Below are 27,628 nucleotides of genomic sequence, written 5' to 3' on the forward strand. Positions count from 1 at the left end.
TTAGTTGTCTGATAATTGATTGCAAGCTCTTGAGGATAGGAATCATGTCTTTGTGTTCCAAGATCTGTATGTGGTGAATGCTCAATAAATTTTTTTTTTTTTTTGCTGGGAAAGATTCGCCCTGAGCTAACATCCATGCCAGTCTTCCTCCACTTTGTATGTGGGATGCCTCTACAGCATGGCTGATGAGTGGAGTAGGTCCATGCCCAGGATCCGAACCCACAAACCCAGGCCGCCAAAGTAGAGCACAGGGAACTTGAACCACTCTGCCATGGGGCCGGCCCCTCAATAAATGTTTGACTCAAGGAATTAATGAAATACTCTGTTCTTATATATCATGAGCCTTTGCACAACCTGTTCTCTCTGCTTAGAATGCCCTTCCCTCCTTTGCTTTGTCAACTTCTAGACATCCTTTATTTAACACCAAGCCTTATTTGATACTTGAATGACAGTTCCTCCTTCCACTGTGCTTCTATACCTTTTCTTTTCTGTACCTCTGATAAATATATGACAGTATGGAGTAATAATCTAAGTGTTTGAATGAGTGAATGCATATGTATAATGAGCATCATGGAGTTGCAGATTGGATAAATATTTCCCACATGTCCAACCCCATTTCATAGGGTAGGTTACGTCTACATGGTACTAATCTTACTTGTTGCATTGATCTTTTTTTTTTATTTTACTTTTTTATTTTTTCCCCCAAAGCCCCAGTAGATAGTTGTATGTCATAGCTGCACATCCTTCTAGTTGCTGCATGTGGGATGCGGCCTCAGCATAGCCGGAGAAGCGGTGCCTTGGTGCGCGCCTGGGATCCGAACCCGGGCCGCCAGCAGTGGAGCGTGTGCACTTAACCGCTAAGCCACGGGGCTGGCCCTGTTGCATTGATCTTTGAAGTCAGTGTTTTACTCTTATAAAGGCAGCCCTATCTCCAAATTCTGGATAATTTATTGTAGTTCTTTGTTTACTGAATATATAGCTGCTGCCTGCAGTGTTCTCCTTTTCTCTCTCATTAATTTTCTCTTTCAAGACCCAGCTCAAAAGTCCCCTTTTTGTAACCTTTCTAGATTCCTTAGACTGTGTGAGTTCTTAGTTCCTAGAAGGCTTTTTCCAGACTGCCAACGACAGTTTTACAGTGTGATTATCATGTCTCTTCATCTAGAAGTTGAGCTTCATGAGGGGACTTATTTTTATTCATTCCTTTATCCTTGGTTCAGTGCCTAACACATAGTTGGTGGTTAACAAATATTTATTTAACTGATTGTATCCTTATTTATTTTACTTGTGCTTAGATAACCCAGATAATGTTGGGTGGACTAATCCTGGGATGAAAAATATTGGCCCTGTACAATCTCTACAATTCATAATCTCTATGTAGGGAATTTGGATAATGCATTGCATTCAAGTTGCTTGAATAATCTTTATATTCTCTATTTCAATATAGCTTTTTTCTTTCCTTTAACAGGTGTTCCCTGCCCTCCAGTGGTTAGATCACAGCTAACATTTTTAGGAAAGGTAAAGGTTATAAAATTCTTGTACAGTGTCTATTTTTAAGTCATATTTAAAATCCCATTAGGTTTACTTTTCAGATAAAACAAGTCCTCCCCCCACATTTCTTCCCTTATGTCTAATATGATTGAAACCCAGCTTAAACTAAGTGTAGCTTGACCTGACTCTTCCTTTGCCACCATATGTCCCACAGTTTTTCTTAAGTATGCAGTGATTGGGTAGGTGGTTCACTCAGTCTGACCTTGGTTCTTGGTTTTACTACATTGTGCTTATGTCACTCTCCCAAGGTTCTAGGATCTTGCCACAGTGCAAAAGCTATCATCCTGTTTTCAGTACTCCCCCCCCCCCCCGCCCCGCCTCAACAAAACACACACACTCAAAGTAGCTTGCTAATCATTTGGCCATCCTTTAGTCTGGATTGGGGTGTCTCCTGGCTAACATCCTCTTTTCCTCTGTTGTTACTGATGAGGAGAGGCTGACTCTTGACTTCTTGGCAAGGTGACTTAGACCATATTCCAGGCCTGTTGTATGTTATTTTTGCTCAGAAGACCAAATCTTAGCTATTCAAGGAGCCCACTATATGGCTAGCAGACATTTCTAAATACCTGCTGCAAAGTTTTCAATGGTATATCATGAAATAAGGACAATACAGTAAATTTTTCATCTAGCTAAATGTATTCAAAATAGAAGACTATTCTTCATTATGAGAGGTGTTCTCTCTGGATTTTTGGTCTTAAAATATTCATTATTTTAAGAAAGAATGGGAATAGTAGGGTGGTATACTTTGTAGATAAAAAATTGCTCACCTTATGATGGTCATCTAAATCTTTTTTTTGGGGAAATGGTACTGGTCTGTGATGTCCTGGTAGTCTAGGAACCACTATGTTGACCACCATAGCTCCTTTCCATGAGGCAGTGGTGCCCTTCATGTAAAGCCTGGCTTCTTTCATATGCATTTGCAGACAATTTTTCAGTGTATTTTTCTGTCATAGGCTGCTTGATTTTTGCCTGATTCCAGCCTTGCAGTTTACTTGCTGTCTCCCAGTCCTCTTCTTTGGCTAGCAGTTCTAGTTTCTGTTTTTATATGTTCTCATGTGTGTTTTAAATCTCTGTACAGTTCTAGGCTTAACTAAGTAAACTTCTTCCTGTTCTTTTATGCTCTCCTGATTAGATAAGATGTTTCTTCTTAGGGCTTAGTAGTAAGTTGAAAATTTTTATTATTTGTGTCTTTTAGACCTATTCTTTTTTATTTTGTAATCCTTCTGAAACTAGCTTTCTGAACTTCCTTTATTTTACTGATTTCTGACATTTTTCCTTTAGATCTTAGTAGAACAAAATCACTGTTACTAAGTATCTTTTCATCTTGAAGATACTTACTAATTTTTTCTTGTAGATAAGTATATGCAGATGGCAGTCTCTGTTACCACTTGTTGCTTTCATTACCAGATGGTAAATTATAGAATCATAACATTTCTTCCAATGCAAAGAATCTGTTTGTCTTTGTTGATTTTCTAGGTACTATTCCATTAAAAGTCATTCAGGCAAAAGGCAGTCAATAAGTAATTAGACTTTCCTAGAAAAATATTCTTATCTTTTCAAGAACCTGCCCTGTCAGTAATATTTATCCATTCTTTTAAGGAGAAATAATTTGGGATGAGAATCAATGGTACTAGTTTTTTCTAATTACAACTGTACGCCTTTGGAAAATCTTGGCCAAAGCAGGATGCTTGTTTGCTTATATAATATGAGTATAGTTAAATGTATTATGACTGTTTTCCAAATCCCAAATTGTTAGACATTAAATCAATATTTGATATTTGGACTTGCCTGGAAAACTGGGACCTATGGTGTAATATTCATTTATTCAACAAATATTGTGTGTCTGCTCTGTTCTAAGCATTGTGCCAGGCAGTGGAATAGAGTGGAGCTAACAGTCTAGTGGGCAAGACATTCATTAATATAGTTTTAAAAATAATTAAAGTTGTGGTAGGTGCTGTAAAGAAATGCAGGGAACTATGAAAGCATATAACAGGGAGACCTTATCTGATCTTGGGCGTTAAGCAAAGTTTCTTGAAGATGCGACATTTAGGCTTAGGGATGAAGGGTGAAGAGGAGTTAGGTTTGAGACATCTGGGAAGAACTTGTTAGGCAAAATGTAAGGAACATCTGCTTGAGATATTGGGCAACAAGAGGGAATGGTGTTTCTTAATGAACAGTGATAATGTTTTATCACATTTCTATCTTTTTTTCCTTCCTTAACAGACATTTTCTAAAACATGCTTTTAATCACATTACTATGCTGATTAAGAAACTTTTAAAGCTCTTTATTGGGTAGATTATTAGCTTCTTGAGGGTACGACTCTTGCAACTGTTAATTCCTTAGTCCAAGTTTCAGATATTGGAGCCATTCATACTTTGTCCCTTGACATGAGTTGGTTTCAGTTGCAGTACTAAATGGTAGGCAAGGATGGAGTTGTACATAAGCTAGTATGATTCTCTCTTTTTCCCCTCTACCTAGTACGCAAGTTTTTATGGCTAGTGAAAGACTTTTCGTAAAAAAACAAGCCTCTTTTGTAACCTAGTCTGTATGTAGCTGTTATAACGGTCTTTATTGTATTAAGATATTGTAAACAAGACCACAACCCAGGGGTGTTGGGGGTGGTGATGGTCTCATCTGCAGAGTGAGATCCTTTTCTCTTTTAGTCATTTGAGAGAGGTATGTCTTCAGGAGAAATCGGAACAGAGAAGGTGGGATCTGAATAGATTGGATAAGGAATATAGTTTGTCTTGTTGGTGGGTTCTGTTAAGTTGTGTCAACTCTTTGGGTTCTAGTGTAGACATCTGAACAGTGCATGAGGTATCAGTCTTTCCCCATCAGCATATATACAAGATATTCAAATATTTGTTGAATAGGAAAAATGTGCATGTAAATGGGATAGGGCCTATGTGTTTATAGAGCAATCTTGGATCAAAACTGTTTACTTTCTAGGCCAGATTGTTTATATTGCATGCATTCTCTGTCCCCACCCCCTTAATTAGTAAAATCTCTTTGAAAGTTTAACCAAGGAAAACCAATGGAAAGATTTTTGTGTTAGGCTGGACAATGTGAGCTATGATAACTGAAATGAGAGAATTCCAGTAGCAAAGTGAAACTCAGGAGTGTCAACTCTAGCAGTTAGCTTGGCATTTTTAAAACTTAGGTTATTTAAGGATGCCTTTTATTTATTTTTTTAAAAATATTTTTGAGGAAGATTGGCTCTGATTTAACATCTGTTGCCGGTCTTCTTCCTTTTTTCTCCCCAAAGCCCCAGGAGATAGTTGTATGTCATAGTTGCGCATCCTTCTACTTGCTCTATGTGGGACGCCACCTCGGCACGGCTTGGTGAGCGGTGCGTACATCTATGCCTAGGACCCAAACCAGCGAACCCTGGGCCGCTGAAGCAAAGTGCACAAACTTAACCACTACGCCACCGGGCTGGCCCCAAGGATGCCTTTTAAAGGAAGGAGTTCTTATATCTAAAGAATACAACCAAGGACCCCAGTTTGAGAAACATTGCAATAAAAGTTGAATGTAACCATTTGAGAGGTTACTTGAAAAAGCAAACAAAAAAGAAGTGGTTACTTGGTACTAGGTTATGTTAAACCAAAACTGGGCCACTGAAATGGTGTGGCAGTATTATTTTTTTTAGATTATATAAAAATAACATTTAGGGGGGGCTGGCTCGGAGGTGTTAGCAGTTAAGTTCGCCTGCTCAGCTTTGGTGGCCCGGGGTTCACAGGTTCGGATCCCGGGCGTGGACTGACGCACCGCTTGTCAAGCCATGCTGTGGTGGCATCCCATATAAAGTAGAGGAAGATGGGCAAATATGTTAGCCCAGGGCCAGTCTTCTTCAGCAAAAAGAGGAGGATTGGCAACGGATGTTAGCTCAGGGCTAATCTTCCTCACAACAAAACAAAACAAAACAAAACATTTAGGGGGCCGGCCCGGTGGCGTAGTGTTAAGTTCGCCTGCTCTGCTTTGGTGGCCCAGGGTTCGAAGGTTTGGATCCCGGTCATGCACCTACAGACCGCTAATCAAGCCATGCTGTGGCAGGCGTCCCACCTATAAAGTAGAGGTGATGGGCACAGATGTTAGCCCATAGGGTCAATCTTCCTCAGCCAAAAAAAAAAAAGAGGAGGATTGGCAACAGATGTTAGCTCAGGGCTAATCTTCCTCACCAAAAAACAAAAAGCATTTCTAAGTTCTCAGATTCTTGATAGTACATCTCGGGACCTTTATAGGTTAGGCAGACCCCACTTTGAAAAACCACCGGTAGTTTACCTCTCCCACCAGGAGATCCAGTGCTGAATCTTGAAAATTTGGTGGTGTTTTTTAAAGTATCTGGCATTTCATAATATGTTTGCCTGGTGTAAGGAAAGAGTAACAAAAGAAAATCTCCACTCTCCCTCCCTCCCACGGTGTCTTCACAGATGCTCCAATTAGAGATGTCATTTGTCTTAACTTGTCTCTTTTGGGATGCAACTACTACCACTAGGCATGGTTGTTAACCAGTCATCAGTCATTTACACCTTAGGATCAGATGCTTTAATGCTAAGTCAACACAAGTTTTATGTCAGCCTCAGAAAATGGAAATTTTGTATAAGGAATCCTTAGACCCTTGAGAGGAAAGCATTCTTGGATGAGGTGGGAGATTCTGACAATGCAGCTTGCAGGAAAAAGGTTTTAGGGGTCAGGGAAGAGGAGGAAGGTGTCAAAGAGAAAGTTACTTTTCAGTTTTGCCTAGGATCTTGGGTATTATTCATTTGTTGGCCCCTTAATGCTAATGGGGGTTTCAGAGCAACTTCACAAGTCTGTAAACTTGAGCCTACAGATTTTCCAGCCCATATTAATTCCAGCATAGTTTCTCCCCATGATGTGGCAACATCCTTTCAGGAAGAGCAGAATGAAGAGAAAGAAGACCCTTCCTAATATGCCTGGAGTCAATCTCAGATCAGTCCTGTTGGATAAGCCTCCTTCTCCTGGCTCCTTCTTTCAACTTCCTCATTCTCCTCCTTCATAGTGTTTTGTATTACGTCACCTAGCATGTAGTAGGTTCTCAGTACTTGCTAATTCTTCTAAGAGAGTGAAAGAAAACAATTTGGAAACATGGACCACAATTTCTGCTCTTTTACTACCTACTTCTATTTTGCCTCTTTTCTCTCTCACTTTGAACAACTCTCCCTTTTTACTGGAGTGTTAGCAGCACAGAAGAAAGAGCGGCTGGAAAGAAAGATACTTTTTGATGTTTGGTTGGGAGAAATACTGTCCGTTAACTTACTTCAGCAACTGCCTGACACATAATAGATATTCGGTAATTTTTTCTTTGCACCTCCTGGCTTAAATCTTGGACAAACCAAAACTGAAAACACAGGATCAAGGAATTAAAGCTCAGATAATACTCTCGTGCAAAATTCTCGTTTCCACGTTTTACTATTTTATCAGGCCATCTTTCATCTTTATATTAGCCAAGTGAGTGGCAACTCTTCTTCCCTTCCCACTCAGCAATGAGGTTTTCGGTCTCCTCCCTACTTTGCTAGTGTTCTTCGGTCGTGGATGTTGCAAAGTCGACCACGCGTCTCTCAAGGTTTTCTTCAAGGTTTCCCGACGTTCTGGCGCTCTCCAAGCCCACAGCACATTGGGGAGGAAGGTCTCGGATTCATTTGACGAGTTTGTGTAGCCGTGGGGGCTGCGGCACCCCATGTGGGTGGGGCTGGGCGCGGCAGGGGCGGGGCCGGCGAGGAGCCCAAGGGAAACGGTGGAAGGCACAATTGAGAAAGCCCGCGGGCAAAGGTTTCCCGGTTTTCGCGAAGGCTTCGTGTGCGAGGCTGTGGGAATTGGGGTGCCTTCCTCCTGCTTTGCCTTTCTTGATTCTGGAAGCTTCAATAGGCTTTTCTCGGTTTCTGGGAGCCGGAAAGGCAGCGGCTTCAGTTCCAGGGGCGGGTCCCAAGGGTCTTGTCGCTGCTCCGGGGCCGTTTGGCCTCCTGTTGTTGGGGGAGGGGCGAGGGAGGTGCTGCTCTCGCCTCCTTTTGCGCTTGCGCGGCGGGTTCCGAGCGGGTAGGAGCGCGTGCGCGGTGACGTGGACGTCCGGTGCGCGCGCAGGCTCTTCAGCTGGAGCGGACACACGGTGTGCGAACCGAACAGAATAACCCGCCCCCAGCGGGATGTGAAGGACTCCGGGTGAGGCCGGCCACGCCCCGCACGGTAACTCTCGGGTCTGGGTGGAGGGCGTCGCTTTAGAACTGGCCCGATTGGAGTTTTTCGAGAGTTTGAAGCTCTTGTGTATTTGAACGGCGTGAGAAGCGTTCTGCTGAGCGATCTTCGCACGCCCTGGCCAGGCCGGGCCTTGCGCGGGGCTGCCTTTGGCGTGCGCCTATGGTCCCTTGAGCGAGGCTGCGCATGTCACCTCGCGCGCGTACCCGGCCTCACTTCCGCGTCGCGCAGCGAACTAACTGGGAACATCGACGCCAGAGAGAGCAGCCACGAGGCGGGCGGGGTGAGAAGCGCCCATGGCGCGGCCCTGCCCTCGCGTTCGTGGGGTTCCACACCGCATGGTACGATCCGCGTGACGACTTCCAGCCGGGCGCGGGGCTTTGGGTCGAGAGCGGTGTTTGTGCGCTTTACATTTTAGAGCCCAGGTCTCGGGGTTCCAAAACTCCGAGGGAAACGGCGCTGACGTCGCTTTTCTGAGGAGCTGTGTGCAGCGTTTTGACACCTGTACAAACGTCTCTTTTAGCATGTAATTTCTGGGCAAGTTGTTTGAGGCAGGACCGCGAGTTTAATCAAGAAGGAAAGCGAGGAAGTGAGCTGTATAGCAGTGGGAACTTCGTAAACAAAGGACCGGTGGTTCGTAAGTGCAGAAATGAGGGCGGGGAAAACAGGTGGGAAGAGCAGGTGTTATTTTCTTTTTGCATCTATGGGGCAGCCTTTGGCTAGTTCTCTGGTTATGAGGCTTCCCGCTTCAGTTAAATTGTCAAATAGATCTCTCTGACCTCAGTGGATAGGTGGGTCTGGGACATTAAACCGCTCCGAGCACCAGGGACCAAAGTTGAGGAATCCGTGTGCGAAGTGTATAGAGAAGTTAGGAATCATTTCAGACTGGGTTGAGAGTGGAAAGTGGTAGTGTCTTGCTGTAAAGATTTTTTCTTTGCCTTCGGAACCCTGGGGATGCCTCCTTCTGGCGAGGGTGGAAGCAAGGTGGGGTGAAGGAGGTCTGAAAGGAGGCAGAACACGTGAGTAACCAAAGTAACCTCTTTGTGAGGGAAGACCACTCTCGCAGGGTTCGCGTCGCCGGAGCAGACACGTGGATCGAGAGAACTCTTGAGCCCACCCGCGCGCCGCCCGTGCGTGTTGTAAAGCTCCCCAGGCTTCTGCGGCGGAGTCTCTGGCAAACACTGCCTGCACTGCCTCTTCTTTTTGGGCACGACGCCGCGGCTAGGCTGCAGGGAAAGTGCCTTGAGGCGGCGTGACGGCTGCTGGGAAGGGGGCTGGCCTGGGAGGGCCGGGTGGCTGGTTCTGTAGTCTCCACGGTAACAGATTGCGTCTGGATCCCGCCGAGCGATCGGCGGGTTCCGGCCGGCTGCACGTGATCTGTCCAGACTCCTCTTCCTTGGAAGAGCTTTCCTTGCGGCATTTTTTCACGTGGTTTTTCGCCACTTGGCGTCTGCAGTTGTAAAAGCTGTGATTGTGGGCCTTTGATAGTCGACGGCGCCTGCTCCTGCCCGGGACTAGCAAGAGACCTTTTCACTTCCGAGGGTCTGGGATCAGCACTGGTGCTTCTTGCCGCCGTAGGGTTTTGTTTCCAGCGGTTGTGTGGGTTGAGTGGATTGAGTTCACTTAACAGAAAACACATGCTTAGGACTAGAGGAAATTCAGTGCCCTGGATACCTTGCCATGCTTACTCCAAGGCAGGGCGGCTCTTCCATTAACTTGTGTTTCTGCCATAAAAGTTCTTCAGATTCTACTTATGCAACTGCTAGGGACTTGAGAGCTTGCGAACCCCCAAGTTGTAGTTAAGGGAACAGTCCTAGGAATAGAAAATGCTCCTGAAGCCTGCATTAACGAGTGGTATCTGGGGAGAGAAGAGAAGGTGGTGTACTAGCTTAAGACAAATGCAATTCTGTGCCTTAAAAGCTAAAGCATTTCAGATAATATTTTGAAATTTACCTTTTAGGGTTGTAGTGATGATAGAATGCCTAGGATATTGTCTGGTCCGAAGTAAGTGCTTACTCATAGATAGCAAGCACTATTTAATTATTAAAATTAATCTAATACTGGTTAAGAACTGATAGTTGGTTTTTTAACTGTCTTTGCTACCATTTGCTATGGTATTTTCTGATTATATTTATAGCCAAATTCTCTTAAGATGTTTCAAATTTCTGGGCCCACTGTATATTGATAAATACTGAAATTCGAGTGAACCTATTCTCTTAAAATTTGAGTTTCAAAAGTGTAATTTAACTTCATACGCTTGTAGTGAATTATATCATATTAAGGAACAAGCTAACATCTTGGTGCCTACCATACAGCATTTGTTGTGTGAAAGGTTATGGTTATTTTTAGCAACCTGAGAAACATTCAAAATAGGTCGAGGAGTATTTGAATGTTTTGTGTTTTTAAAGTAATAGCACTGATTTGGAATTTTGATTTGGTGTTTTTTGGGGGAGGGGCGGTACATGAATCATTGAATTAGGTAACTGCCTAGTAAACTAATTAGTGTATTTTGTAAGTTGTATGAGGGTCATTGCTTTAATAATTAAACATTTCCCAAAGAGGTCATTGGTGAAAAGACATTTAGAATAGGGACTCTGAAATTGTAACAGTTTATTTATAATAATTTATAATTTTATAATTTATAATAATAATTTATAATAATAATTTATAATAATAATTTATAATAATAATTTATAATAATTTATGGAACTTGCTACATTACTTTCCTGTAAAATTTCTCTGTGAAAGCACGTGTGTGTGTGTATCTGTGTGTCTGTCTGTCTTCTGATGTGACATTTTCAGAATGTTAAAGTATTTCCCATCCACAACTAAACTTATTTTTTTGGCTCGTTATTATAGTTGTTTTATGTAGATAAGTGCTTGATCTTGAAAAGCTGAAGTGAGATTTTTCTGAATGTTAAGTTATATATGTACCAAAACTGGTCTTCCTTAAAGCTTTTAGAGAGCCAAATACAGAGTATTTTTAGAATCTTGCTGGAAGGAGATTTGTTTCTTCATGAGTAGCCTAGCCCTTCCTACAGTACATTTGATTTTTGCAACTGGTTAATGTTGTCTTAGACTTCAGAGTGGTATTTGTGTGTCTGAAACAGCTGAATATGCTGAATTGACTATCATTTGACTAGAAAATCTAATATAATGTCCCAAAAGCATAGGCATATGTTTATAGTGAAGTGGAATCTGTGCCTAAAGATTGATGTGGAATAACAGTTTGGTTCATTGTTCCTAGACCTTTGGCAATATATGGTTCAAGATAGAGATTGTCTGGGTCATAAATTAGATCTTTGGTTTTATGTATTTTGATCAATTCATGAAATAACTTGGAGGATTTTTTGAAAAAAAGACCTTGTACAGATCATAAGCCTGAAAGTTCTAACTTTTTCTTGTCTTCATACACATTTTTACGTTTTGAAAATTATATTAGATACCTCTGTACAGCAGAGTTCAATAGGGCAGTCTCACTTTTCTGCACTTAATTTTTTTCTTTTCTTTTCTTTTTGGTGAGGAAGATTTGCCCTGAGCTAACATCTGTTGCCAATCTTCCTCTTTTTTGGCTTGAGGAAGCTTAGGCCTGAGCTAACATCTGTGCCAGTCTTCCTCTGTTTTGTATGTGGGTCGCTGCCACAGCATGGCTGAGGAGTGGTATTGGTCTGAGTCTGGGATCCGAACTCGTCAATCTGGGTCACTGAAGCAGAGCACCCCGAACTTAACCACTACGCCACAGGTCCACCCCCTGCACTTAATTTTTTTGTTTAGGCAAAAGGAAGAATTTGAAATGTGTCTATATAAAGTTAGCTTAAAATTTACTTTAGTGCAGTCTGTAACACTGGATTTCTGTCAGTTGAATCTTTGACATTTTGTAGATTAATTATTTAAAGCGTGATTTTTAAAGCATTGGTTAAAACTTCTTTGCCCTAGTTTTATCTGTAAAAATCTGAAAACCAAGATTTTAATATTATAGAAGATAACGTTTAAGAAATTCTGAACCATTTATTCATAGATTTGGGATTGCTAAAATTTTTTTTAGGTAGTTCGTTGGCGCCTAAGTCACATTTAAATGCACTTAATAAGAATGTTTTGCATAATTGCTCACGAAAATGGTTGGTGATTTGTAACAAAACTTTGAACTTTATGGAGTAAGTACAGGATTAGGAGTTTGTGTTGTTTTCGTTATACACCACTGCAGAGGTATTAGTTTTTGTGAGTTCTCTAAGCTTTACTATTTTTACCTTTTTCACCTTATTTGTGACTTCTAAGTCTGTTTAGATTTTGTCTTACCCATCTCTGATAGGTGTTGCCTACACTCGTTAGTTTTAGGAAACCAGTAACTTAATTGCCTTAAACATAAGGCAGCTTTTGAAAAGAATCACCCTAAATTGTATCTGTGTCTTAAAAAAACTTCAAATCAGAGGAGAGATTCTTTTTTAACCTTTCCTGGGATTTAGAGCTTTAGTGTTAGGAAGTGGGTTTCTGTTTTTCTATCTAGCCATAATAGGAAACAATAGCCAACCTTTTTTTTTTTGTGTGGGGAGATCAGCCCTGTGCTAACATCTGCCAATCCTCCTCTTTTTTTGCTGAGGAAGACGGGCCCTGGGCTAACATCCGTGCCCATCTTCCTCCACTTTATATGAAACGCCGCCACAGCGTGGCTTGCCAAGCGGTGCGTGGGTGCGCGCCCGGCATCCTAACCGGCGAACCCCGGGCCTCTGCAGCGGAGCGCACACACACAACCGCTTGCACCACCGGGCTGGCCCCTAGCCAACCTTTTTGAAGTCTTGATTTTTCAAGTATCTGTTATCCTCAGGCTAACAAATATTTTAAGTTTTGGAGCTTTTTAAAAAACTTTACTATTTTGTCATGTGGCCAGTTCCGTAAGAAGAGGTAAAATTCAGATGCTTTTGCTGCTTGTCAGTAGCTCTGATGAAACGTAAAATTAGACTTTTTAATTAAAATGAGGAGCAGCAATAAGTGGCTGAATTTGATTAATCAAAAGTACTGACCCACTGAAACAGGATTAGTGATGTTGCATCTTCCTTTTTTGTGTAAAAGCTATTTGGAGGGCCGGCCCCGTGGCTTAGCGGTTAAGTGCGCGCGCTCCGCTGCTGGCGGCCTGGGTTCGGATCCCGGGCGCGCACCGTCGCACCGCTTCTCCGGCCATGCTGAGGCCGCGTTCTACATACAGCAACTAGAAGGATGTGCAGCTATGACATACAACTATCTACTGGGGCTTTGGGGAAAAAAAGAGGAGGAAGATTGGCAATAGATGTTAGGTCAGAGCCAGTCTTCCTCAGCAAAAAGAGGAGGATTAGCATGGATGTTAGCTCAGGGCTGATCTTCCTCACACACAAAAAAAGCTATTTGGAGGTGATAGCTTTATATCTTGTAGAATATTTAGGTAATTTAGCACATCAGTTCAGTTGAATTTAACAATCAGATTTTTTTATAACTTTTTATTGAGATATAGTTTGCGTAACATAAAATTGACCATTTTAGAGGATTCATTTAAGTGGTTTTTATATGAGTATTTCCATCACCCCAAAGAAACTCCATACCCATTAGCAATTGTCCCAATTATCCCTCTCCCCCTCCCCTGGCAACCACTAATCTACCTTCTATCTATAACAGTTTGCCTATTCTGGACATTTCATATGAATGGAATCATACGACATATGTGGCATTTTTCATTATAACTTTTAAGAATTAACTAATTTAGTTTTAACTTTATTTTTTGAATAGATTGTGTGTTCACGAGATACAAAATTTAGAAAGTGTCAGAGTATGTATTTTCCCAGCCACCCTGTTTTCCCTTGATATAGCCAATACTACTAGTTCCTTTTTTTTCCTCCCTAAAGCCCCAGTACATAGTTGTGTATTACAGTTGTAGAGTTGTAGCTCTTCTATATGGGACGCCGCCGCATGGCTTGATGATCGGTGAGTAGATCCGTGCCCGGGATCCGAACTGGCAAACCCCAGGCCGCCGAAGCGGAGCGTGTGAACTTAACTGCTAGCCACCAGGCCGGCCCCTTCTAGTTCCTTTCCTATGTTTACAGATAGTCTATGTCAAACAAATACATACATATTATTTTCTTTCTTTGGCTTTTTTTTTTAACTAGATAAAGACATGTAGCATAATCTAAAACTCTTTTGAACGTTTTGCCCTTAATATATCTTGTAGATAATTTTGTATGAGTCCATGAAGTTTATAATTCTCTTTTGTAGCTGCAGAATATTCCATTCTATGGATGTACCACCATTTATTTAATCAGTCTGTATTGATGGAATTTTTTCCCCCCAGGCTTTTCCTGTTATAAATGGAAATGCAGGGAATAATTTTGTACATATTGTTTATCACGGGAATGTGTTTATGTGTATATATGCATGCATGCGTGTGTGTATTTAAGATAAAGTCCTAGAAGAACTGCTGTTTCATAGGATGTATGAATTTGTACTTTAAAATTTTTTTTTTTTTTTTTTTTTGCTGAGGCAGATTCGCCCTGAGCTAACGTCTGTGCCAGTCTTCCTCTATTTTGCATGTGGGTCGCTGTCACGCACAGCTGCCAATGAGTAGTGTAAGTCTGCACCCAGGAACTGAACCCAGGCTGCCAAAGCAGAACTCGCTGAACTCAACCACTAGGCCACAGGGCCGGCCCCTGTACTTTTGATATTTTTATATTGCCCTGTATCATAGAGATTCTGTCATCGTATACTCTCAGCAACTGGTTAGATAAGAATGCTGGTTGACCTACACCATTTCCAGCAACCTCTACCAAACTTTGGTTTTTACCAGTTTGATAGGGTAAAAAACAGTTTCTCAGGATGGTTTATTTTTATTTTATTTTTTTGAGGAAGATCAGCCCTGAGCTAACATCCATGCTAATCCTCCTCTTTTTGCTGAGGAAGACTGGCTCTGAGCTAACATCTATTGCCAATCCTCCTCCTTTTTTTTTTTTTTTTCCCCAAAGCCCCAGTAGATAGTTGTATGTTATAGTTGCACATCCTTCTAGTTGCTGTATGTGGGACGCGGCCTCAGCATGGCCAGACAAGTGGTGCGTCGGTGTGCGCCCGGGATCCGAACCCCGGGTGGCCGGTAGTGGAGCGCGCGCACTTAACTGCTAAGCCATGGGGCTGGCCCTCTCAGCATGGTTTAAATTCACATTTTTCCCATTCTGCGACTGTGTACATTTTCCTAGACATTTGCTCTTTCTGTCCTTTGCCCATTTTTTTATATTAGATTTTTGGCCTTGGTGATTTGTAGGAACACTTTTTTTATTAGGGAAGTGATGATATAAGTTGCAAATACCTTTTCCCAGTTAGTCATTTGTTTTTTGATTTTGCTTGAATGATTTAAAAAATCATTCTTTGCTTTTCAAATTTAAAAAATTTAGATGATGTTGAATTTATCAAGTGTTTTTGTCTTATTGGCTTCTAGGTTTTGTGTCCTACTTATTATCAAAAAGCTTTTCTGAGGGTTTCTTTAAGAATTAAAAAAAAAAAAATACAGTGAGACCTTGGGTGAGGGGGATTTAAATGTTTGATCCCTCTGAAATTTTTTTCAATGAAAAGTGTGAAGTGTAGAGCCAACTATTTCTTTCCCAGTAAGTTCCAGTGGTTTGTCATGGTTTCTTTAAATATATGTACTAACAAGTTAAGATAGCATTTTACTTGTTTATGAATCCATGCCAGAACCATTATAAAGGGCTAATTCTGTACAATGGTAACATGGAAATTTATTTATTTTTATTCATGCCAGGAGAACTTGCTGTGTAACAATCCTTTGGCAATTAATTCATAAAGTATGAGGATCCTTTTTAAATGCAAATAACCTTCCAATTTAATTTCCTTAAGTTTGTATACTTTTATGTAGTTTTTTTAAAACTAATGTACACTTTTGTTTGTTTTAATGTGAGATTATAGTGTCTATAGTGAATTATTGGAGGGCTTGGAAATGAGTAATTTAATTAGATTAAGATGAACTATAAAAACATAATTAAATATTCCAGAATGAATATCCTTACAGTGATTGAGAGAAAGGTAGAAACAAAGTCTTAGAAGAATTTAGGCATATAGTTTGAGGATAATATATTCTTATATTTTTGTTAACAAAGTAGATATTCACTTGATTAAAGGGTTTTTGTTTTTGGTTTTTTCCTTGTTTTTTTTTAGGCTAGAAAGGCCATTGTGACTATATGGTGACTACAGTTTTCTTACTACTGAGTTTCCCACTGGAATCATGGAGGAGAAACAGCAGATTATTTTGGCTAATCAGGATGGTGGGACAGTGGCAGGAACAGCACCTACCTTCTTCGTCATCCTAAAACAGCCAGGAAATGGCAAAACTGATCAAGGAATTTTGGTTACTAATCGAGATGCCTGTGCTTTGGCTAGCAGTGTGTCATCACCAGGAAAAGCTAAAGGGAAGATTTGCCTTCCAGCTGATTGTACTGTGGGAGGAATCACTGTCACCTTGGATAACAATAGTATGTGGAATGAGTTCTATCATCGAAGCACAGAGATGATTTTGACCAAGCAGGGAAGACGCATGTTTCCTTACTGTCGTTATTGGATAACAGGTTTAGATTCAAATATGAAGTATATCCTTGTCATGGATATATCTCCTGTGGATAACCATCGTTATAAGTGGAATGGTCGCTGGTGGGAACCTAGTGGGAAAGCTGAGCCCCATGTTTTGGGGAGGGTTTTTATTCATCCAGAATCTCCTTCCACAGGTCATTATTGGATGCATCAACCAGTATCTTTCTATAAACTCAAACTTACCAACAATACACTGGACCAAGAAGGGCATATCATCTTGCACTCTATGCATCGCTACCTGCCAAGGCTTCATTTGGTGCCTGCAGAAAAGGCTACTGAAGTGATACAATTAAATGGCCCTGGTGTCCACACTTTTACCTTCCCACAGACAGAATTTTTTGCGGTAACAGCTTATCAGAACATTCAGATTACCCAGCTGAAAATAGATTACAATCCATTTGCTAAAGGCTTCCGGGATGATGGGCTGAATAGTAAGCCCCAGAGAGATGGAAAGCAAAAGAACAGCTCTGACCAAGAAGGGAATAGTGTTCCCAGTTCTCCTGGTCAACGAGTCCGTCTTACAGAAGGTGAGGGGTCAGAAATACAGCTACCTGATTCGGATTCTTTGTCGAGAGTTCATGAAACATCAGGCAAGGGTTTGGAGAAGACTTCCCTTAATATAAAACGAGACTTGCTTGGTTTCGTGGATATTGATTCACTTGATGAAGTTCCTCAATTGAAGCAAGAGGTTTCTGAAAGGTAGGTAACAGTTTTTCGGTTCTTTTAAAGTAAGATTTTGGATTTAATATCTTGATTATATGGACTGCTGACTTGAGACATTGGTAAATGTAAGCCGCTATAAAATATACCACAGTTGCTTTCACATTCTATGAAGTGACAGTTCATTTTTTGGTAATGAATATCATTTGGGTTCAGGATCCAGAATTGTAGGCAAATTAGATGACTTAACAGAATTTGGATCTTTCATTCATTTAGATTTAGAATTTTGTTAATCATGCATGAGTGTTTCTTAGTAATATATGTAGACAACTCTTGATTAATTGAGGAAGGGAAAAGAAATGATGACCCCCAAATCATAACTTAAACTTATCCAAATGAGACACAGAAGGGATTCAAAGTAAACTTAATTATACCTAATATTTAAGAATTTACTGCTCTATGGACATCTTAATCCATAAATTACCTGACTGAAAAACAAGCTGAAGGTTGTTACATGTTATAATAGCATGATATAGGATTGTGTATTTTTTATTTGAACTTGCATTATTTATTAAAAAAATTTTTTTTATCAATGACTTTTTAGAGTAGTTTTAGGTTCACAGCAAAATTGAAGGTACAGAGATTTCCCATATACCCTCTGCCTCCACACATGCATAGATTCCTTCATTATGAACATCCCCTACCAGAGTAGTATATTTGTTAGAATTGATGAACCTACATTGACACATCATAATCGCCCAAAGTCCGTAGGTTACGTTAGGGTTCACTCTTGGTGTTGTACACTCCATGGATTTGGACAAATATGTAATGACATATATCTACCATTACAGTATCATGCAGAGTATTTTCATTGCCCTAAAAATCTCCTGTGCTCTGCTTGTTAATCCTCCCCTTCCTTCCCAATCTCTGGCAACTTGTGATCTTTTCATTGTTTCCATAGCTTTGCCTTGTCCAGAATGTCATATAGTTGGAATCATACAGTAGGTAGCTTTTTCAGATTGACTTCTTTCACTTAGTTACATGTATTTAAGGTTCCTTCATGTCTTTTCATGGCTTGATAGCACATTTCTTTTTTTTTTCCTTTTTCTGAGGAAGATTTGGCCCTGAGCTAATATCTATTGCCAATCTTCCTCTTTTTGCTTGAGGAAGATTTGCCCTGTGCTGACATCTGTGCCAGTCTTCCTGTATTTTGTATGTGGGTCACCGCCACCTCATGGCTGCTGACGAGGAGTGTAGGTCCACGCCTGGAAACTGAACCCGGGCTGCCAAAGTGGAGCTCTCCAAACTTAACCACAGCACTGGCCCGCACATTTGTTTTTAGTGCTAAATAATATTCCATTGTCTGGATGTACCAGTTTGTTTATCCGTTCACCTACTCAGGGACATCTTGGTTGCTTCCAGGTTTTGGCGATTATGAATAAAGCTGCTGTAAACATCCATGTCCAAGTTTTCATTTCATTTGGGTAGATACCAAGGAGCATGATCACTAGATTATGTGGTATGAGTATGTTTAGATTTGTAAGAAACTGCCAAACTGTCTTCCAAAGTGGCTGTACCATTTTGCAACCCATCGGCAGTGAATGAGTTCCTGTTGCTCTACATCCTCATCAGCATTTGGTGTTGTCAGTTTTCTGCATTTTGGCCTAAAATTTTAATAGGTGTGTAGTGGTATCTCGTTTTAATTTACATTTCCCTGATGACCCATGATGTGGAACATCTTTTCATACACTTATTTGCCATCTGTATCTCTTCTTTGGTGAGTGTTTGATAGGCCTGAGGCCCAGTTTTTAGTCAGATTGTTTATTTATTGTTAAGTTTAAGGAGTTTTTTGTATATTTGGGATAACAGTCCTTTATCAGATGTGTCTTGCAAATCTTTTCTCCCAGTCTATGGCTTGTTGTCCTATTCTCTTGACATTGTCTTTCACAGAGCAGAATTTTTTTATTTTAATGAAATTCAGCCTATCAGTTCTTTCGTGGATCATGTCAAGTCTTATAGTTTCAGGTTTTGCATTTTGGTTTATGATTCATTTTGAATTAATTTTTGTGAAGTGTGGAAGATGTGTGTCTAGATTCATTTTCTTGCATGTGGATGTCCTGCTGTGTGAGCACCATTTGTTGAGAAGACTGTCTTTCTTCATTGTATTGTCTTTGTTCCTTTGTCCAAGATCAGTTGACTATATTTACATGAGTCTATTTGTGAACTCTCTAGTCTGTTCCATTGACCTCTTTGTCTTTTCTTTCACTAATACCACATTGTCTTGATTACTGTAGCTTAATAGTAAGTCTTGAAGTTGGGTTGTGTTAGCCCTCTAACTTTGTTCTTCTTCTTCAATATTGTGTTGGCTATTCTGGATCTTTTTATTCTCCATATAAACTTTAGAATCAGTTTATTGATATCCACAAAATAGCTTGCTGGAATTTTGCTTGTGGTTGCATTGACTCTGTAGGTCAGGTTGGGAAGAACTGACATCTTGACTGTATTGAGTCTTCCTATCCATGAACATGGAATATCTCTCCGTTTATTTTGTTCTTTAATTCTTTTCTTCAGAGTTTTGTGATTTTTTCCTCATGTAGATCTTGTACATATTTTATTAGATTTATACTTAAGTATTTTATTTTTTTTGGTGATAATGTAAATGGTATTCTGTTTTTAACTTCAAATTTCACTTGATCATTGCTGGTATGTAGGAAAGTGATTGACTTTTGTATATTAACCTTGTATCTTGCAACTTTGCTATAATTGCATATTAATTCCAGAAGTTGTTTGTTAATTCTTACAGAGTTTTTACCTAGATGATCATGTCATTTGTGAACAAAGGCAGTTTTATTTGTTTCTCCTCAAGCTGAATTCTTATTTCCTTTTCTTGTCTTATTGCATTAGCTAGGACTTCTAGTATGATGTTGAAAAGGAGTGGTGAGAGGAGACATCTTTGCCTTGTTCCTGATCTTAGTGGGAAAGCCTCTAGTTTCTCACCATTAAGTATGATGTTAACTTTATGCTTTTTGTAGATATTGTTAATCAAGTTGAGGAAGTTCTCTATTCCTTGTTTAATGAGAGTTTTTATCATGAATGAGTGTTGGATTTTGTGGAACGTTTTTTCTGAATCTTGATTTTTTTTTTTTAAGTCTTTTGATGTGATGGATTACATTCATTGATATTTGAGTGTTGAATCAGCCTTACATACCTGGGATAAATCCTACTTGGTCATAGTGTATAATTCTTCTTATACCTTGTTGGATTCAATTTGCTATTATTTTGTTGAGGATTTTTGAGTCTGTGGTCATGAGAGATGGTGGTCTGTTATTTTCTTTTCTTATAATGTCTATCTGTGTTTGATATTAGGGTAATACTGGCCTCATAGAATGAGTTGGAAGTATTTTCTGTGCTTCAGTCCTTTGAAAGAGATTGTAGCGAATTGGTATAATTTCTTCTTTAAATGTTTGGGAAAATTAACCAGTGAACCCATCTGTGCCTGGCGCTTTCTGTTTTGGAAGGTTATTAGTTGTTGATTCAATTTCTTTAATAGATATAGGCTTGTTGCAATTGTCTATTTCTTCTTGTGTGAGTTTTGGCATATTGTGTTTTTGAAGGAATTGGTCCATTTTGTCTAGTTTATCAAATTTGTGGACATAGAGTTGTTCATAGTATTCCTTAATTATCCTTTTAATGTCCATGGGATCTGTAGTGATGTTCCCTTTTTCATTTCTGATAGTAGTATTTATGTCCTCTCTTTTTTTCTTGGGTAGCCTGGCGAGAGGTTATTGATTTTATTGATCTTTTCAAAGTATTAGCTTTTGCTTTCATTGATTTTTCTTTGTTGATTTTCTGTTTTCAATTTTGTTGATTTGTGCCCTGATTCATATTGTTTCTTTTCTGCTGCTTTTTTTTTTTTTTAAGATTTTATTTATTTTTTGCCCCCAAAGCCCCAGCAGATAGTTGTATGTCACAGCTGCACACCCTTCTAGTTGCTGTATGTGGGACTCGGCCTCAGGCTGGACAGAAAAGTGGTGCCTCGATGCGCACCCGGGATCCGAACCCGGGCCGCCAGCATCGCAGCGCGCGCACTTAACCACCAAGCCACAGGGCCGGCCCTCTGCTGCTTTTTAATTTGCTCTTCTTTTTCTAGTTTTCTAAAGTGGAAATTTAGATTATTGATTTTAGATTTTCTTTCTTATCTAATATATGCATTTAATGGTATAAATTTCTCTCTAAGCACAGCTTTCTCTGCATCCTACAAATTTTGATAAGTTGTATTTACGTTTTCTTTTAGTTCAGAATATTTTAAAATTTCTCTTAAGATTTTTTCTTCTTTGACCCATGTGTTATTTAGAACTGTGTTTAGTCTCCACTTCCTTTGGGATTTTCCAGTTACTTTTCTGTTAATGATTTCTAGTTTAATTCCACTGTAGTCTGATAGCAGGTATTTTTTGATTTCTAGTCTTTTAAATTTATTAAGATATTTTTAAGGCCCATCCAGAATGTGGTTTATTTTAGTGAATGTTTCATTTGAGCTTGAGAAGAATGTGTATTCTGCTGTTGTTGGATGAAGTAGTCTGTAGATGTCAGTTATATCCAGTTGATTGGCTGTGTTGTTGACAACTGTGTCCCTAGAGATTTTCTGTCTGCTGGATCTGTCCATTTTTTCTTCTTTTTTTTTTTTTTATAATTTTTATTTATTTATTTTTTCCCACCAAAGCCCCAGTACATAGTTGTATGTCATAGCTGCACATCCTTCTAATTGCTGTATGTGGGACGCGGCCTCAGCATGGCCGGACAAGTGGTGCGTCGGTGCGTGCCCGGGATCCGAACCTGGGCCGCCAGCAGCGGAGCGCGCGCAGTTAACCGCTAAGCTACGGGCCAGCCCTGGATCTGTCCCTTTCTGATAGAGGGTGTTGAAGTCTCCATCTATAATAATAGATTCATCTATTTCTTCTTGTAGTTCTATTAATTTTTGCCTCACGTAGTTAGGCATTCTTATCTTTGGGCACATACACGTTAAGGATTATGTCTTCTTGGAGAATTGATCCTTTATCATTATGTAATGCCCTTCTTTATTCCCTGATAACTTTCCTTACTTTGAAGTCTGCTCTGTCTGAAATTAATATAGCTACTCGTACTTTGTTTTGATTAGTGTTAGTATGGTATATTTTTCTCCATCCACTTAGTTTTAGTCTTTATGTGTCTTTATGTGTCTTTATATTTAAAGGGGGTTCTTGTAGACAAACATATAGTTGGGTCTTGTTTTTTGATTCATTCTGACAATCTCTGTCTTTTAATTGGTGCATTTAGACTATTGGCACTCAAAGTGATTATTGATACAGTTGGATTGATATCTACCATCTTCGTTACAGTTTTCTGTTGCCCTTGTTCTTTGTTACTACTTTTGTCTTCCACTCTTTTTCTGCTTTTTGTGGTTTTGGTTGAGCATTTTATGCAATTCAGTTTTCTCTCCTTTCTTAGTATTTCACTTGTACTTATTTTTTAACTTTTTTGGGAGATTGCTCTTGAGTTTACAACTATTCAAGTCCACTTTCAAATAACACTATCCTGCTTCACAGGTAGTGTGGAATTCCTCCCTCCTATCCCTTGTACCATTGCTGTCATTCATTTCATTTATATATAAACATATATACATGTATATGATATATGCATAAGCATATATAATCAAATACATTGTTGCAGTTTAATTTTGAGGAAACTCTTATCTGTTAGATCAGTAAGAATAAGAAAAATAAAAGTTTTTATTTTACCTTGATTTGTTTCTTTTTTGTTGTTCTTTCTTAATGAAGATCTGAGTTTCTGACCTATATTATTTTCCTTTTGTCTGAAGAACTTCTTTTTAACATTTCTTGCAAGTCAGATGTACTAGCAACAAATTCCCTCAATTTTTGTTTGAGAAAATCTTTATTTCTCCTTCACTTTTGATGGATAATTTTGCAGGGTATAGAATTCTAGATTGGTGTTTTACTCTCTCAACACTTTAAATATTTCACTCTCTTCTTTATTCTCTGGTTTTTAAGGAGAAATTGGATATGGATTTTATCTCTGTTCCTCTATAAGGTGTCTTTTTCCTCTGGCTTCTTTCAGAATTTTTTCTTCGTCTTTGATTTTCTGTAGTTTAAAAATGATACCACTATGTGTACTTTTTTGGGTGTTTATCCTCCTTGGTGGTGTGAGCTTCTGGATCTGTGGTTTGGTGTCTGACGTTAATTTGGGGAAATTCTCAGTCATTATTGTTTGATATTTCTTTTGTTCCTTTCATTTTTTCTGGTATTCCCATTATGCTATTCCCATTATGGTATTCCCATATGTTACACTCTGTGTAGTTGTCCCACAGTCCTTGGATATTCTGTTCTGTTCTTTTCAGTCTTTGTTCTCTTTGCTTTTCAGTTTTGAAGGTTTCTATTGATATATCTTCAAGCTCAGAGATTGTTTCTGTAGCTGTGTTCAGTCTGCTAATAAGCCCATCAAAGACAGTCTTCATTTCTGTTACCATGTTTTTGATCTTTAGTATCCCTTTTTTTTGGTTCTTTCTTAGGATTTTCATCTCTCTGCTTATGTTGCATGTCTGTTCTTGTATGCTCTCTTCATTATCCATTAGAGCCTTTAGCATATTAATTATAGTTGTTTTGAATTCTCAGTCTGATAATTCCAACATCCTTGCCATGTCTGGTTTTGTTGTTCATTCTGTGTCTTCAAATTGTGTTTTTTGCCTTTTAGTATGCTTTGTAATTTTTTCTCAGTAGCTGGACAAGATGTATTGGGTAAAAGGAACTGCTGTAAATGTGGTGTTAAGATGTTCTATAATCCTATGATTAGGTCTCAGTTTTTCAGTGAGCCTGTTCCTCTGGACTATGAACTTCACAAGTGCTTCTCATTTCTCCCCTCCTGGCTTTAAGTGGGACAGGGTTGGCTACAGTGGGCTGGAGTTGGGTATTTCCTTTCCTTCAGGTCAGGCTGTGATAAAACCCCAGCAGGTTAGGCTCTGGCTAACTAGTTTCTCCAGAGGTCAGGCCTTGTTGAGAAGAACAGAGTGCTCTCTCCCTCCCTCCCCCTAGGGATTTTTCTTGTGAGGGGGTATTTACTGTGAGAGCCTTGTCTGACTCCTGGAGGTAAAGTGTGGAGGCCCCCCCACCCCACCCCAATGACTGAGTCCCTTGGAGTTTTTAACTCTCAGAGTTGTCCACACTCAGCCTCCAGCAATTTATCAGTTAGAGGTCAGGTTTTCCTACCCTGGCACTGATTCCTGCTGTGATTTCTACTTACTTGTCAGTTTCTGCTTTGGTAAAGCCATGATCTCCTGTAGTCATTTGTCTCAGCATTTTGCACTGTATTCTCACCTCTCATCGATCCAGCAAGAGTTGTTGATTTTCCAATCTGTTTAGCATTTTACTTGTTAGGACGTAGTGGCAGTTTCCAAGCTCCTTACCTTTGGAACCTGAGAACCGGGAACTTGCTTTATTTTGAATGTTAGAACCCAGGTTTGGCAGAAGTAAATCCAAGCCCAGTACTTTTACTTTACCTTCCCTTTCTCACTTAATCCATATCTTGTTAACAGCTACCATTTCACTTTGGAATCCCCATGCTCACCAGTTCTCCTTGGCTTGTCTATTGGCAGGTTAGTGCTTTGTTTTTTCTAAGGGTTGTTGACAGGTGGAGTGAATGCCACTCCAGCAATGTACAGGTCTTCCTTTTTTTTTCCTATAAAGGGGGGAAGTTGTTTATGCTTTTTATTGTGGTATTTTTTGTAGTTGCAACTAGTGGATGCCATCTATGATTCTGCAACCACAGTTTCATCATCTTGATTACCCAACACGATTAAAAAAAAAATTTGAACGCTTCACCAGTATTTTTATCCTTATTTAAAAGCAGCTTAATCTGTCCTTGGATGATGGAGAATTTATTTTTAAAATTACTTTGGAGGCCAGGGTGAGAAGGAGTTTGTTAGCTAAAGGGTCATGTGTTTTTATTGTATATCTTTGTTATATGTTTTTGTTTTAGACAGCAGTTTTTGATGTTATATATGGTTGAGCTTTTAATCTTAATAGATCAAGAAAATGGTTCAGATTTTTGAATGCATAAATATCTCTGTCATTGATGGGGAAAAAACAACTTGAAGTGCATGCCTCAAGGAATAGCATTATCTTTGTGTGTGAAAACGGTATTTAGCTATATGCAAACTTTGTCTCCAAATGCTTGATTTGGGAGTTGAGATAATTTTAAGTCAGGGGTTGGCTAAATCTGGCCTATAGCTTGCCTGTGCTTGTGTGTATATAACAGTATGTAACAGAGACCATATGAAGAGTGCAAAGCCTAAAATACTATCTGCCCCTTTACAGAAAAAGTTTGCCAACCCGCAATTTACTGATTTGTCTTTAAGAAAAAATTATATATAAAAATTTATTCCTCTTCTCCTATTTTCTACTCAACCCACTGAAATATGATTGCTTTATCATTCCATTTTAATTGTTCTAGCTAATATTATCAGTGGATCCTTTATTTGTAAACTCAGTGATTATTATCTAGGCTTTGTTTGTTACATGTGCTGTTGCTTAACCATCTCTTACTTTAAACTCTATTTTTTCTTTTTTGGTGCATACTGTGTCATTCACCTAGTTTTCCTAACTCTTGGTTTTTCCTTTTAGCCATCTTCATTGATTTCTCTTAATATATTCAGCTATTTATTAAATAATAGTGTTTCCCAGTATTATGTTCTTATACTCTTATTCATCACTTTGTCCTTTGCTCCCATGTAATATTGATTATTTTGAAAGCTAACACTACCTCTAGCTTAGATTTGACTGATTTCTTAGCTCCAGACCTCTAGATCAGCCTGGCTCCTGGAATTCTACCTACAGTGGTCATTGTTATCACCAACTCCAACTGAATTTTTTTTCAGCTTGAAACCTACTCTTCTTTTGTATTAGCTATCGTAGTCATTCCTATTGGAAATCTGTGCATTATTGTTGCCTCCCTCCACGAATCCATTATGTCATTCTCCTGTCGATGAACATGTGGATTGTTTCTGGTTTTTGACTATTAGTAATAAAGCTGCTATCAATATTCTTGTACATTGCTTTTGGTGGACACGTGTGCTAATTTCTCTTTGTTAAATATCTAGGAGTAGAATTGCTGGGCCATAGGGTTGGTGTATGTTTAGTTTTAGTAGATAATGCCGGAATTTTTCACAATGCCTGTACCAGTTTACACTCCACCAACAACATATGGGGAGTTCCTGTTACTTCCACATTTTTGTCAATACTTGGTCTTTTTTGCTTTTAGCTATTCTGATCTTACTAATCTTTTGAGGCAGCTAATTCCATCATTGGATGACTGCTGGTTTCCTATAAGTTGAGATTTGTATCTTTGTATTTTTGCCCTCCCTCTTTCATAAGTTTGCGCCCACTTTTTTTTTTTTAAAGTAATTGTAGTTGTAGACGGCAGAATTAATTCATACCTTCTTTTATGTAACTGTCCTTCAAAAATTTGGAGAAAAATTACTTATATTCCTCCAAGAGTTCTGTTCTTCTTTTATTCAGGCGTTAACCAAGTATGATTGAACACCTTGTAGTTTCAGGTACTTTTCTAGGCACCAACCAAAATAAATTCCTATCTGCCTACTGGTTCTTTCATTCTGTGTAATTTCAACCTAAGCATTCCCAGATCTTTCAGCTTTTCCATTTGTGCTGTAGTTTTTAGATGTTTTTCCATTTGATTGGTTAATTGAACATTGCCATGGGTGTACCAGAAGTCACCAGCCCTACATATTTTTCTCTCAAGCATGTCAGAATGCAGATGAGTGAGAAAGACATTATTATAGAGAAGAACCACTCCAGTTTAATAGGGAAGAAAAAGATTGTCACAAATATCAAAATTAGACACATATGAAAAGAGTTCTGCAAAAATAGTATTCCACAGTCTAGAATCCCGCTTTATTTTTCTCAACAGTGTACTTTCTGTGGCAGTATATAGAGGCATTTTTACAGGTCTGCATTAGTTTCCATAAAATGAATTTTATTTATTTATTTAGTTAGTTAGTGACATCTGGCAATCCTCCTCTTTTTTTGCTGAGGAAGACTGGCCCTGGGCTAACATCTGAGCCCATCTTCCTCCACTTTATATGGGACACCACCACAGCATGGCTTGCAAGCAGTGCATGCCCGGGATCCGAACTGGCGAAGCCTGGGCTGCCGCAGGGGAGCGCGTGCACTTAACTGCCTGCACCACCGGGCCAGCCCCCATAAAATGAATTTAATCAGGCCTCTGTTGGTGGACCTTGAGATTGTTTTGGTTATTTAACCATTACAAATAATGCTTCAGTAAAATTTCTTATGTATATAGTCTTACACACTTTCGCAAATACAAGGATCAGTTCTTAGGAATGGATTTGCCTGGATCAGAGGGTATACAGATTTTAAATTTTGAGCTTATAACCATTTACATCTCCACCCATAGAATATAAGCCTACTGATCTTTGTACTATCTCTGCTGCTACCATTGTGGTCCAAAACACCATCCCCGCTGCATAACATCTAACTGGTTTTCCTAGCTGCTTCTCTTTTTTTCCCCCTACAA

The 27,628-nt window shown here is 39.4% G+C and overlaps 1 protein-coding gene across 18 annotated transcripts in view; it reads left to right on the top strand.

Annotated features, from left to right (window-relative positions):
* The window catches only part of MGA (MAX dimerization protein MGA), a 156,696-nt gene that overhangs the window by 44,464 nt on the left and 84,604 nt on the right, over window positions 1-27,628 (top strand). For 15 of the 18 annotated variants that reach the window (XM_087425495.1, XM_087425532.1, XM_087425552.1 and 12 more), the window contains exons 1-2: window positions 7,625-7,750; window positions 15,941-17,068. In XM_087425495.1, coding sequence (XP_087281621.1) covers window positions 16,008-17,068 — 1,061 coding nt within the window. In that variant the 5' untranslated portion in view covers window positions 7,625-7,750; window positions 15,941-16,007. The other 3 variants (XM_087425524.1, XM_087425503.1, XM_087425513.1) reach the window with 3 other exon arrangements.

This window comes from Ceratotherium simum, chromosome 3, assembly GCF_057802395.1.
Source record: "Ceratotherium simum simum isolate JZ-2026a chromosome 3, ASM5780239v1, whole genome shotgun sequence".
NCBI lineage: Eukaryota > Metazoa > Chordata > Mammalia > Perissodactyla > Rhinocerotidae > Ceratotherium > Ceratotherium simum.